At 41.9% G+C, this 13564-nt stretch overlaps 1 protein-coding gene across 5 annotated transcripts in view; it reads left to right on the plus strand.

Annotated features, from left to right (window-relative positions):
* The window catches only part of TULP1 (TUB like protein 1), an 80373-nt gene that overhangs the window by 24480 nt on the left and 42329 nt on the right, over window positions 1-13564 (plus strand). For all 5 annotated transcript variants that reach the window (XM_060231550.1, XM_060231554.1, XM_060231551.1 and 2 more), the window contains 4 exons: window positions 4906-5019; window positions 6946-7080; window positions 9895-9995; window positions 12831-13001. In XM_060231550.1, the coding sequence (XP_060087533.1) occupies window positions 4906-5019; window positions 6946-7080; window positions 9895-9995; window positions 12831-13001 (521 nt within the window). The remainder of the gene's footprint in view (window positions 1-4905; window positions 5020-6945; window positions 7081-9894; window positions 9996-12830; window positions 13002-13564) is intronic.

Consider the following 13564-nt stretch of genomic DNA (forward strand, 5'->3'; position numbering starts at 1 on the left):
TGGAGTACCCCAGCATATAGTTTGGGATTCTTTTAAAGCTGTAATTCGTGGCAGATTTATGGCTATTGCCTCTTCGTATAAAAAAGAAAAAGAAAAAATTAGATCTGATTTGGTTGCCAACATTACCAAATTGGAAGAGAAATTTAAAAAATTTGGTAGCAAAAAAACTTATTCAAAACTACTTATAGAAAGAAAAAAATTAGAATCTCTTGACGTCTCCAAGATTCAAAAACAAATGGCTTTTATAAAACAAAAATATTGGTTTCAAACTCCTCAATCTCTTAAACTCCTATCATGGAAGGTTAAAAAGAGAGTATCCTCAATGGCTATTTCTTCCATTCGTTCTAAATCTGGTACCTTGAAACATTCCACTAAGGATATTGTAGGAGTGTTTAAAAAGTACTATTCATCTCTATATTCCTCCCAGCATCCATCAGCAGACCTTATTTCATCTTTCTTAGACACTCACTCAGTTATTAAGCCTGTCTCTCCTGAGGTTAAATCCTTTTTGGACAAACCTTTTACTGCACTTGAAATACAGGAGACTAGCAAGTCTATGAAATCCAATAAATCTCCAGGCCGAGATGGCTTTATACCAGAATTTTATAAATTTTTTAACATTTTGTTGGCTCCCATCTTGGCAGACGCCTGTAATCAGTTTGTACAGTCTGGTTCTTTCCCTGTTACTTGGTCACAGGCAAAAATCATACTTCTTCCAAAGAAGGACAAAGACTTACTAGACCCTAGTTCATACAGGCCGATATCGCTCCTTAATTGTGATTACAAGATTTTTACAGCAGCTCTGGTGGCTAGGCTTAATACCTTTATAGGGAACTACATTCATCCTGACCAGTCGGGCTTTATCCCACACCGTGAGTTAACGGACAATACTAGAATGGTCCTTGATGTTATTCAATACTGCCGGAAATTTAATATTGAGTCTTCTTTTATCTTGTCTATTGATTTTGAAAAAGCCTTTGACTCCGTTGAAGTTCCTTATCTTACAACCTTACTGCAGAAAATGAACTTTGGCCCGAATTTTCTGAAGATAATCCATTCTTTATATAAATCACCTTCTGCTATTCTTTCTATTAATAATTTGGATTCTGAAGAATTTAATCTTTTCAGAGGGACGAGGCAAGGTTGCCCATTGTCTCCTCTGCTTTTTGCGATCGCAATAGAACCTCTTGCTAATGCTATCCGTGATACCAATATTATCGCTGGTATCCCTATTAGAAAGAAACAAATTAAGGTGTCTTTGTTTGCAGATGACCTAGTGCTTTTTGTTACATAACCTAAGTCTTCTTTACCGGCTGTCTTTGATTTATTATCTGTATTTTCTTCTATATCAGGCCTTCGAGTAAACCCATCCAAAACCATTCTTTATCCCATCACAATTTCGGATGCTCTCCAAGACTCCATCTACTCTAATTATCACTTTAAAAAAATTGATAGATATTGGACATATTTGGGGATCAATATACCTTTGAAATTGGGAGATATTTTTAAAGTTAATCATCATTTATTGATTAAGGACATTCTTACCCTGCAAAAGAACAAAAATTCTTCACGCATTCCCTGGAATGAAAAAATTCAGATTATTAAATCTTTTATTTTCCCCAAATTTCTGTTTTTATTTCGAGCCATTCCTATTCTTATTCCTGATGATTTATTTGTGGGTTGGCGTCGTTCGTTCTTAAGATATATTTGGAACAAGGGCTTGTCTAGAATAGGGTATGCAACTCTTATTCGTTCTAAATCCTCAGGGGGTCTGGCTCTTCCGGATCTGCATAAATTTTATGAAGCTGCCATTTTAGGTGGCCTTATTAGATACCATGATGCTGACTTGAATTCAGGTTGGAAGGCCCTAGAAGATACCTATCTAAATAACAAATCGTTTCACTCTATATTATGGGAATTTCCGAAGAATAGACCTCCTATTATCTCCTCCAACCTTTTTCTTAAAGCTATTTTTCAGATTTGGGACAAACGTTGCCTCTCTTTAGCCCCTCCAATATCTCCACTATCTCATTTTGTGGATGTTTCTTGGTTTCAACCGGGTTTTTTTTACAAGTCTTTTCCAATTTGGAAAAAATATAACCTTTATAGGTTTGTGGATATTTTGTCCAATGGAAAAATGCTCGACAAAAAATCTTTGGAAGAGAAAACTGGTGGGACAAAAATCCCATGGTTTGAATACTTGCAAACTAACAACTTGGTGACATCACTCTTAAAGAAATACAATTTCAATCGACCTCTTACTTTCTTTGAACACTTGCTATATTCTCCTTTTTTTAAGCGGAAGGGACTGATTTCATTTATTTATAAGGGTTTGCTAGACATTGATGCTGTTGATTTGTTATCCTATCAAGAAATTTGGCAAAGGAATAGTTCAATTAATTTTCAGGAGGATGTTTGGCAACAAATCTGGTCATCTCCTTCGTTTGTTTCAAAATCATTGAATATACAATTACAAACTCAAAAAAATTTGTTTTGGTGGTATTTAACACCTCAGAGATTAAGCCATATGGCGATAAATCAGTCCTCCAAATGTTGGAAAAATTGTGGAGAGGTGGGCACATTTATACACTGCTGGTGGTCTTGCCCGAGGGTGCAGTCGTTTTGGGCAGTAATTGTGGCGAAAATCAAGGATATCACGGGCTATAGTTTACCCTTAAGATTGGAACTCATTTTGCTTGACTGTTGGAAAGATTTTTCTATTACTTCTCTCAATAAATCCCTGATATCCCTTTTACTAGCTGCTGCTAAAATGGTGTTGGCCCAATTTTGGAAATCTCCCAATATTCCTCCAGTTAAAACCTGGTATGCTAAAATCTGGGAGGTCTATGCTATGGACAAGATAACAGATAGTTTATGCAATATAAACAATTCAGAAAGTAACGAATCTCTGATGTACAAGTGGCTTCCATTTCTTAAATTTTCTTTTGGTCCTGTAGATCAGATGCGTACATGTATACCTGGTAGATATTATGACATTATTAATTTGATGTAATTAATATATGGACAGAGTACTTATTTTTTAATTCAGCTGCCAATTATGTATGTGTGTGTGAATGTATGTATGTTTTGTTTTGTTTGTATTTTGTATATATATTTATATTTTGTTTTCTGTTGGTATGCTATACTTATACACAAAGAATGATTGCAGATACAGTCATTGATTGCTTTATTTGTATGTTTATTAAATTCAATAAAAAAGTTTTTGGACAAAAAAAAACATCATTTCAATGGGATGGAATAAAATGGAATAACTTGGAAGCCATTGCTACATCATTGTTCAGCAAATTCTGTGTTCCAATGGAAGATATAAATGGGACTGATGTGTTTTCTTTGCTATCTGTCCCTGGTTTAGTTTTTCCATTAGTAACCTACCTGTTTTGCTTCCTTAGTCAAAATTTCAGCACATCATTATGACACATGATGACATCTGCATGACTAGGCACAAGAAATCCACCCAACTTGTGAAAAGGGTCATAGCCATTGAGACTAGGAGGCTTTGAAACCAGGGGGGGGGGGGTCACTTCATCCATAGTTCTGCCCTTCTCCATGACCAATGATTAACCAGACAGTCTTGGCATTTTCCTTGAGGGACCAGGAACAAAAGTCATGAGCTACAAGAATTTCAACCATTAGCTACTGATGGATGACCAGACAAGAAGAACCAGGGTTACAGCAGCATCATGAGTCAAAACACCCTTCTGTGCTAGAGTGCCTCTGTGATCCTGAATGATTCACTAAGATTCTCTGAGCCTCACTTGGTCATTGGAAAATGGAACCAATAAATGTCCTCTACCCCAGAGCCAGAGGTGTGTGTAGGGTTGCCAGGACCCTCCTGGCCAATGACAGGATGCGGGGGGGGGGGGGTGTAGGGTTGCCAGATCCAGAATGGGAGACTTCTAGAGATTTGGAGATGGAGCCTGGGTGGGGTGGGAACCTTGGTGGAGTCCAATGCCACAGAATCCACCCTCGAAAGCATCCATTTTCTCCAGGGAAACTGATCTCTGTAGACTGGAGATAAGCTTTAATTCCAGAGAATCCCCAGGCCCCACATGGAGGCTAGCATCTCTAGGTGTGTGTAATGAGAAGGAAGAGGAGGAGGTAGATTTAGAGGCTGTAAAAGCCTCAGATTGGGAAGAGGAAAGAACAGAGATAAATGGACAGAGATAAAGTAATAATGCAGAGCCATGTGCAGCTGAGGTTCTGCTAACATGTTTAGGACCAAATGCTGAGACCCCATATCTGAACTCAAGAGGGTCATGAAGTATTGCAGGGGTCAGTCAAGAGCCAATGGTAGCTGTCATTGTGTTAAGAGATTTGTGTCCATGGGGAAGATGGTTAGCGAACTGCACCTAAGAAGAAATACCTGCTCTGATGGGGAGGATGAGGATTACAGAAAGGCTCTTGTTTTTCATTTTGCAGTCATATCTCCTGCCCCTTCTTATAGCCATATTTTTACTCCTTTTCTTGTTTTCTTTTTATCACAAATACTTCAAAAGTCAGGAAAGAGCCACCTGTGCTAAGCAGCTTCTTTATTCTGAGCTATCATCTCTGCTGAAACAGATTCTGCAGGCTTTTGCCATTCTTCAAGAACCTGCAAAAGGAATGAGTGAGCCTATTGACCACCTCCAGCAACCTAAACACTATGATCTGTCTTAATTTTTGTTCCATTTCTCCCTTTCCTATTCTTTTATTCCCATTCATCGAAATTCACTTTTATTCTTTCCTTACATGATCCATCTGCTCCTTCACCCTGCCTTGCCTTGTTCTTCTTCTCTTTGATCCCTTTGACCCTAATGTAATTCACTGTAGTTTCTTCCACAGCATTCCCCACCCCCCAGCTAGTCATAAAATTCTAATGCTTTTCACCTCTCTTTGCTGTAATAGGAGACAAAGGGGAGCCTGATGCCAAGACCAAAACCGCAAAGACACCAAAGAAGGAACCACCTTCTGTGTTCCAAGTTAATGGGGACAAGAAAGACAAAAAAGTAAAAAAAAAAGGTGAGAGTCGGAATAGTCTGATGGTTAGTGCTAGGCTTGGCTCAAGGAGCCTCAGGTTCAGATGCCTTCTTGGCCCAAAGAGTTTTGGTTCCTAGGCCAGCTGCTAACCTACTGCTCCCTGTCATTGGTCTGGGTGTGCACCAAGCCAGCACAAGGGAGGGAGAGAACAGCTGCCCCCTCTTCCTCCTCCCCTGCTTTGTAGAGGCAGTGTGGGGGAAAGCAAGCAAGGCTACCAGGGCAGTGGTACTGAGGTGAGGGCACTACTCAGGGCTGCCACTTGTCACTAGCAAGTCTCTTTTGGGGCCTGCCCAGTTGGCTCCACTCTGCTAGGCAGCACCTTTCACACATGTGATTCAGCTGGGCAGTGTCTTTCATATGTGACTCAGCTGAGCCTCACAGCACCTCTGTTGCATCACACATGACTCAGAAGCTAAATAGGGTCAGCCCTAGTCAGAATTTGGATAGGAGAACACAAAGGAATTCCAGGGTTGCTAGGCAGAGGAAGACAATGAGAAACCACCTCTGAACATCTCTTGCCATGAAAATACCATGGGGTAGCCATAAATTGGCTAAAACTTGACAGCTCTTTCCTCTACCACAAGAACAATCACAGTGTTTCAGAGCAGAGGTAGAAATAAAATCCATGTGATATCTTTTATTGGGGCCAACCAGAATTACAGAAAACCTTATGCAAGCTTTTGAGCTTATTGGAGCACTTCTTCAAACTAGACGTTGCAAAAACTAAAAGGGGGGGGGGGTGCAGATTATCTGGGTCAAGCTCTTGAAACTCTGTCTTGTCAGCCTTTGGTGTTAGATGCTGACAGACTCACAGTTTAATCACTGTAAATGTAAGATTATAGCACTCACATTCTGGAGGAAATAAGCAAACAATGGAAGGTCTCCTCATCTGAGAAAAACAGTCCAATAAGGTCCACCTGTCACTCAAAAACGAATGCAGGAAGCACAATTTTCCTTGCGGGCTGAGACCAGATAGAAGCATGTGGTAGACAATATTTGAACAATGGCTAAGACAAATTGATTATGGTTTACAAGGTATCAAATTGAAGTCAGACTGGGTCATTCTTACCTTGCGTAAGCACTCTTTTCACAAGTGATTCCCATCTTGTTGACAAATCACTCTCTTGGCTGAAATTAGGTATCCATAAAGAACAGATATTCAGTACTTGGGGAAAGGGGGGCATTTTTTTTGTTGCAGGGGTCAGTCAAGTCATTGTGTTAAGAGATTTTTTTTGTTGTTTTCCCAAACAAACTTCCACAATTACGACCAAATTGTAACTTGACCTGCAGGGAGAAAATACAGTTATGTCTGTGTTTTCTCTGGAAGATGCAAATGGCAACTTTCTTATAGGTAGAATAGTCAGTACCGTTATCCTTTCCCAGCCTGATCAAAGGATGCCTGTGTTTGTGCATGAAGGATGTTGGGGAAATGAGGAGCGTAGGACCCTTTACATGCACTTCCATTCCCATGAGTTGTGACTTCTTTCTTCTACTTCTCTACACCCACCCTCCCAAAAGGAGACTTTGGTCTTCAGTTGTAAGCAGGATGACGGAACTTGGTGCTACAGTTCTCCCACTTTAGGTTCACAGGAGTCCTAAATGGTAGCAAGGCAAGGCAGAAATTACAGAAGTGCATAAAGTGCACTATGACCGCATAATATGACCGCATGAGAGGAGCAACAGGATTTAAAAGAACAATGAGGATGCAACCCTTACTGGTACATTAATGCATAACATTGTTCCCAAGTGCCAATGTTTTGATCTTGCATTAGCCAAATCTGATGTTAAATAACACTGCTCTGTTGATTCTCACTCAGTGAGAGTTTGAGAGAAGATTTCATGACCGTACTGCTAGATATTATAAGGAATCTGACCCGAATGTCAAAATTTCTCCCTTAATGACTATAGTTGTGAAAAGCAGTGAGGCTGAAGATGAATCTGACTCCAGCCCCAAGCCAACAAAACCTGAGAAAAAGAAAAACCCCGCATCCATGTTTCATGCTGGGGGAGAAGTCCTTAAGGAGAAAAAAAAGAAGAAGAAGGGTAAGTGCAGCTTCATGCCTTGTTGGAAGAAATAGACAAAGGTTCTTCATGATTTGTTTCAGAGCCCCTGGTGGTAGATAAAGGAGAAGCACCAAGATAAACTCCCAGAAAGTGTTGACAAAGGAGACACTGGAAGGAGCACAGGGGGCCACCAATGCCTAGTTGAGGTCTTAATTGACAAATTCTTCTAGAAGAAGAGTTGATTTCCAGTCATTCTGTCTCTACTGCTGCTTCTTCTTAATCTGAAATATTATATTACTAACTTCATCCAATCTTGTTTTCCGTGCATAGATGTACAAAAGGCAGCTGTGTAGTTTCACTCACCACTGTAAGAAGCACCCAAAACTAGGGTTGCCAAGTTCCCTCCGCTCTCCTGTGGGGGACTTTCCAGTGCAGTTTGCACCAGAAGTGACATCAAGGCATTATCATAGCACCAGGCCCCCCTTTTGCTACCACTGCTCCATGGGAGCAGGAGTGGGGACCTGGGTTGCTGGGTAGGAGACTGCCTGACAAACTGGGAAATCTGGTACACCTATGGCTACCGTAGTCAGTTTTCTTTTCATGTGCAGCACATAAACTCACAAGCACATGCTAACATGCCCACAATTATGAGTTTTGGGTAGGGCTGCCAAGCCCCCGGTCCGGGCAGGGGTTGCGGCAGTAGGGGGAACCTCCCCCAATGTTGTTGGTGCGATGACGTCACCCTGAAGTAATGTCATCACACTGGCGACAGCACTCGCAGCCGCTCTAGGCATTTCCAGGAAAACTCTATGGTTTTTCCAGATGCTCTAGCCATTTAGAAGAGGAAAACTCTATGGTATAGAGTTTTTTCCCTCCTAAATGGCTAGAGTGTCTGGAAAAACCATAGAGTTTCCCTAGAAATGCCTAGAGCGGCCGCGAGTGCCATCACTGGCATGATGACATCACTTCAGGGTGACATCATCACGCCAACGATGTCGGGGGAGGTTCCCCCCACTGGCCCAATGTGGGCTGGCAGGTTGGGAACCTCACAGACAGGGGAATCCCCGCCCAGACCAGGAGCTTGGCAGCCTTATGCAAAACCCATAATTGTGGGCATGTTAGCATGTGCTTGTGAGTTTATGTCCATGGTCAGTTTGTCACATGCACATTTGAGTTTAAAACAATTTATTATAATGTAATATATTGTGATAACGTGTCATCATTTGTCATTAAATGTTAGTACACATATATAATATTTTCTCCACCCCACCCCCCTCTTTTGTGACCCCCAGCAGTGCATGACCCCTTAGCAAACGTCCCCATATTACTGTTTAATCTAATTTGTTATAAGGTAATAAATTCTATCTGTTAAAGAATCTTTCTCCAAAAACCCTAAAGGTTATAATTATAATCCATCTTCATGATATTTCTTCTTAGTCATTGGGAGAAAAAGAAAAAGTTATAATCCAATAATCATATTTTTTAAATTGTAATCCATATATCATTTCTTTGTCACATGCACATTTGTACCTAAAAGATTCTTTAAAGTCTTCACTGTAAATATCAAGACTTGAGTATCTATACTATTCTGGGGCAGTGACTGTGAACCGCAACACTGTGGACTGTTTTTTTGCCTTTGCTATTCTTTACTGTTACATACTGGCCGTTTTCCCACTCACGTTTTACTGGCGCCACGACCATCCTGACGCCGGCGAATCTGCCTGGATTTCGCATCAGAAGCTCCGGCGCTCCCAGAAGCGCCGGCTACTTCCGTCGCTAAGCCAGCGCAAACGGAAATCGCAAAGATGCAGGAAAACGTTTGCGCTGGCTTAGCGACGGAAAGCGCCGGTGCTTCTGGGAGCGCCGGCGCTTCTGTTGCGAAATCCAGGCAGATTCGCCGGCGTCAGGATGGTCGTGGCGCCAGTAAAACGTGAGTGGGAAAACGGCCACTGTGTCTTTAATTGCAATTTTGCTTGTTGTGACTCGCTCTTGCTGTGAGCTGCCGAGAGTTTTGAAAATATGTGTGTGTGTATATATGTGTGTGTGTGTGTGTATAATAAAGTATTCAAACTTTCAAAAATTGCACCAAAAGTAAGCTAAGTCAAAAAGCCAGGAGTCTAGGTTGCTATGCAGAGGAAGGCAATGGCAAATCACATTTGCTCATCTCATGCCTTGAAAACCCCAAGTGGAGTCTCCATTAGTCAGTTGGGACTTGATGGCACTTCATGACATTATTCTGTAGAAGCTTGAATATGGTTAGAGTTTGGCTGTTAAGCAGGGTAAGCCATGGACAGTAGTTGGATAGGAAACTGCCAAGCAGCACAAGGGTTGTTAAACAGAGCAAGCAATGGCAAACCACCTCTGCACATCTTTTGCCTTAGTCAGCTGGGACTTGATGGTATTTCATTACATTATTCTGTAGAAGCCTGAATACCCCAGACAAGCTCAAGCTGGTTAGAGTTTGGCTGTTAAGTGGGGTAAGCCGTGGTCAGTACTTGGATAGGAAACCACCAAGCAGCAACTGCTATTATAGCGTTGTGTATGTTAGATCACAGGTTTATCTGTCCATTCACTGTTATTCCTTTCTCCCAAGGAATATGTAGCTCTCCCTCCACCCACCACCTTTATCCTCACAATAACGCTGTAAGGTAGGATAGGCTAAAAGATGGAGGATGACTGATCCATAGTAATTCAGGGAGCCAAGTGGGGATTTGGGCTTACATCTCCTTGGGGGTAGTCTGGGTCTGCAACCACTACACCCTACTGACTCCTTCTTTCCATGCCAAATCTGGGTACAACTTTAGGTCATATTCTCACTGGATTCCTATTGAGCATAGTGTTCTTTTTCTTAAGCTGTTGCCAAAACTACTGAAAATGAAAGTGAAGAAGACCCCCCAACAGATACAGCTCAGAAGAACACCAACAAGAAGGGAAAAGGAAAGAAGTCCAAGAAGGTAGCTCCTGGGAGTGTTCATGTGGGAATCAGGGAACCGCAAAGACTTTTCATCTCTGGTGGCATGTGATAGAGTTGTCAATCCCCAGTTGGGGGCGGGGAATCCCCCGATTTGGAGGCCCTCCCGCCACTTCAGGATTATCAGAAAGCAGGGGGGAGGAAGGGAAATGTCTCCTGAGTACTCCATTATCCCCTATGGTGTCCAGTTCCTATAAGGTATAATTAAAAATCATCTGTGGGTATCTAGGGTGTAGGGGGCTGTTTTTGAGGTAGATGCACCAAATTTTCAGCATATTATTTGGTGCCTCTCCTCAAAACACCCCCCAAGTTTCAAAAAGATTGGACTAGGGGGTCCAATTCTATGAGTCCCAAAAGAAGGTGCCCCTATCTTCCAGTATTTCCAAATGGAAGGAAGGCATTTAAAAGGTGTGCAGTCCCTTTAAATGTAATGGTCAGAACTCCTTTTGTAGTTCAGTCATGTTTGTCACAACCTTGCTCCTGCCTCCACCCCCAAGGTTTCCCGGCTCTACCTACAAAGTCCCCAGATATTTCCTAAGTCAAATCTGGCAACCCCATGTGAACCATGGGGGCATTAAGACCAGCTTCTTTAGACCATTCAGTTTGTTAGACAATCAACCACATATCTTATCTAAAAACAGCAGCACCTGCAATCTGGCTAACTTCAGTATGTTAATAGTGCCAGCCACCCTTGTGCACTAAAAAAGAAAGCAGAGAAAAGATGGGATCATTGTACATTCATGTAGACTGTTCCCACCACAGTATATTCCACCACCACCACCCCACACACACATTGCTCTTTAGACAAGACCATCTTCCAGCCCAGGTAATGAATTTATAGCTTGGAGCAGTTGGGGTCCAGCCATGACACAACTCAAGTCACCTTTACTATTGCCTGGATTTTTCCCCAGTACTTTCTGGTCAGTGCCAGACCTCAGGCTGGCTCTGGACCTCAGTAAATTCCCTGATTTGGAGACAGGAGAATGATAGTTGGAGATATGATCTGAGACTATGCCAAAGACTCACTTTACATGGAACCCAGCCTGGTCATCCTATCCTCCCCAGTCCAACTTGACACCTTCCCTGTATACTCCCTTAGTTCTCTGTGCATCACAGAAAGGCTCACTTGATGGCAGGTACATCGGAAGGCTGATAAGAGTGTGGGTCTTTCTCATACTCATTCAAGTTTCCTGAATACCACAAGGACTGTTGCAGAGGACCTGAAGACTCTTCCTGCTATGCAAAGCAACCAGGAGTGTAGAGATAGCACGAAGGAGACTGATGGCTTGTGAACTCCCCAGGTACCCTTGTCAAATGAGAATGCTGGTACTCTTGGCCCCTTACTGACCTGTGGGCCTCAACAAGTATCTCCCAGTACCAATCATTCTTATATTAGAGTTTAAGCTCAAGATCCAGCAAGCATTCAAATGTTACTTCTGGAACAAACCCAGAAATATCACTGCATAGGGGTGACAATCTAAGAACCACTCAAACTGGTGTGAACCCAGAAGAGACATTGTGGCATCAGTGTGCTACCAGTCCCCCTCCCCCCAAATATGCTCCCACTGCTGCACTGAGCAGCAGCAGGACTGAAGTGCCCAGGTACCTGGCAACCAAAAGGAGGGTCTGGGAGGCATGAACAATGTAATTTCGCATTGCACCAACACTGCAATGTCAGTTTCAGTGTGAACCTGGAAGTAGTGTCATAGCATTGGACTGATACTCCTCAATGTCACCCAGGATTCTATGATTATACAATAGAGTTTGAGGTGAATCCTATAGTGTCGCTCCAGTGCAGTTTGCAACAGAAGTGACATCAAGGCATTATCATAACACCAGGTCCTCCTTTTGCTCCCATTGCTCCTTGGGAGCAGGAGTGGGGGCCTGGGTTGCTGGGTAGGAGACTGCCTGACAAACTGGGAAACCTGGTACACCTATGGCTACCTTAGTCAGTTTTCATGTGCAGCACCTAGCACACTGCTGGCCTTCAGTAATATTCTAAATGATATTATTATACAAGTGAAGGAGCTGCAAGGAAATGCAGGGAGCATCTCATTATTCTCCCCCAGCATTTCCATTTTCCCTTCCCTGCCAGCCCTCATTACCTGTACCCATGCCTTTCTTCCCATTGGTAACCCTAAATGTATGATAATTATAGACATGAAAAAGAAGAAAATGATTTCATTTACATGCTCAGGAAAAGGTTTGCACAGGTATCCAGTGCAAAACAAGAATGTTAAAAAACCCTCATTGTTTTCTTGTGTCCTTTTATATCTCTTATTTTTTCAAACTCTTGTTTTTTTGTTTATAGGCCTTATTTTTTGGAAAGTAAAAAGCCTGAAAATGAGACACCTATATAATCAAAATTTAATATATTTAAATTGTTATTTTAGATATTTTTATATCTTTTATTTTCTGGTTATTGTTTCTGTTATAAGCTGCTGAGCTTTTTATAATAAAGAGATGGGGTAAAATGTACTAACATAAGTAAACATCTCTCTGATTAATAAAAAATTTGGATAAACTAAATTGATATTTTCAAATAGTTACATTTTCAGATGGCCTTAGAAATTTATACTTTGGCTTCTTAGGCAGCTAGTATTTGGATACCAGGGGACCTTTTGAAATATAACTTGGGAAGAAAATATTAACCAAAGATTGAAAACAAAGGCAACTGAGGATGGGGTCATGTATGAGAGGAAACAGAATGAATGCACAAGAATCGTGGGCTGTGTGTGCTTGTGTTGTGGTGATCACGCTGAAAGTCCCAAGGCGGTGTGTTCATGAAAACAAACTCTCTTTCTTTGCTGGACCATAGAAAGGAGAGAGAGCACCCTCTCCCATCATTGAAGTGGACAATCTGGAGGAATTTGTATTACAGCCGGCTCCTCAAGGAGTGACTATCAAGTGTCGGGTCACTCGAGATAAGAAGGGGATGGATCGAGGCCTCTATCCTACATACTACCTTCACCTTGATAATGATAAAAAGGTAAGAAGCTAAATGTCACCTTTGCCTTATGGGAAATGAGTGCCTTGTAGGGAAATCCCACTTGGAATGGAGAAAAGGTTTGCTAAGTGGGCTATCATTGAGACAAGTTCCTTGTGCAATGATGGGGTCCCCTCAGTAAGGCCAGGAAAGGGATGAAAATGAGCCAGTGAAGGCAATAGCCCCTAGCTATTAAGGGATGGTGTTTCAGTGGTTAAACAAGTTAAACAATGAGCAAGTAGGCAACTAGAGTATAGCTGATTAAATGAGGATACAGCAATGCTGTGGCAATAAAACATCTACAGCCTACCTAGCCAAATTACCAGTGACTAGACTTGGCATCAGGTGGTGATGGAGTTTTGCAAAAACACAAAACTTGAACCAGAAACCATCTCTTCTCTTAACAACCCAGCAATGTCATGGGATTTGGGGATGAGGAGGTCCAATGTATTACTCTAAATCCCTACCTGAATTCACTTTATCTTCACCACTTTGTAGTAAAAGGGAGTAAGGAGTACATAGCCAACTGGCCAATAGTATGAAGGAGAGAAGAGACCAGGGAGAAA

Source organism: Heteronotia binoei, chromosome 2 (genome assembly GCF_032191835.1).
Source record: "Heteronotia binoei isolate CCM8104 ecotype False Entrance Well chromosome 2, APGP_CSIRO_Hbin_v1, whole genome shotgun sequence".
In the NCBI taxonomy this organism is placed as follows: domain Eukaryota; kingdom Metazoa; phylum Chordata; class Lepidosauria; order Squamata; family Gekkonidae; genus Heteronotia; species Heteronotia binoei.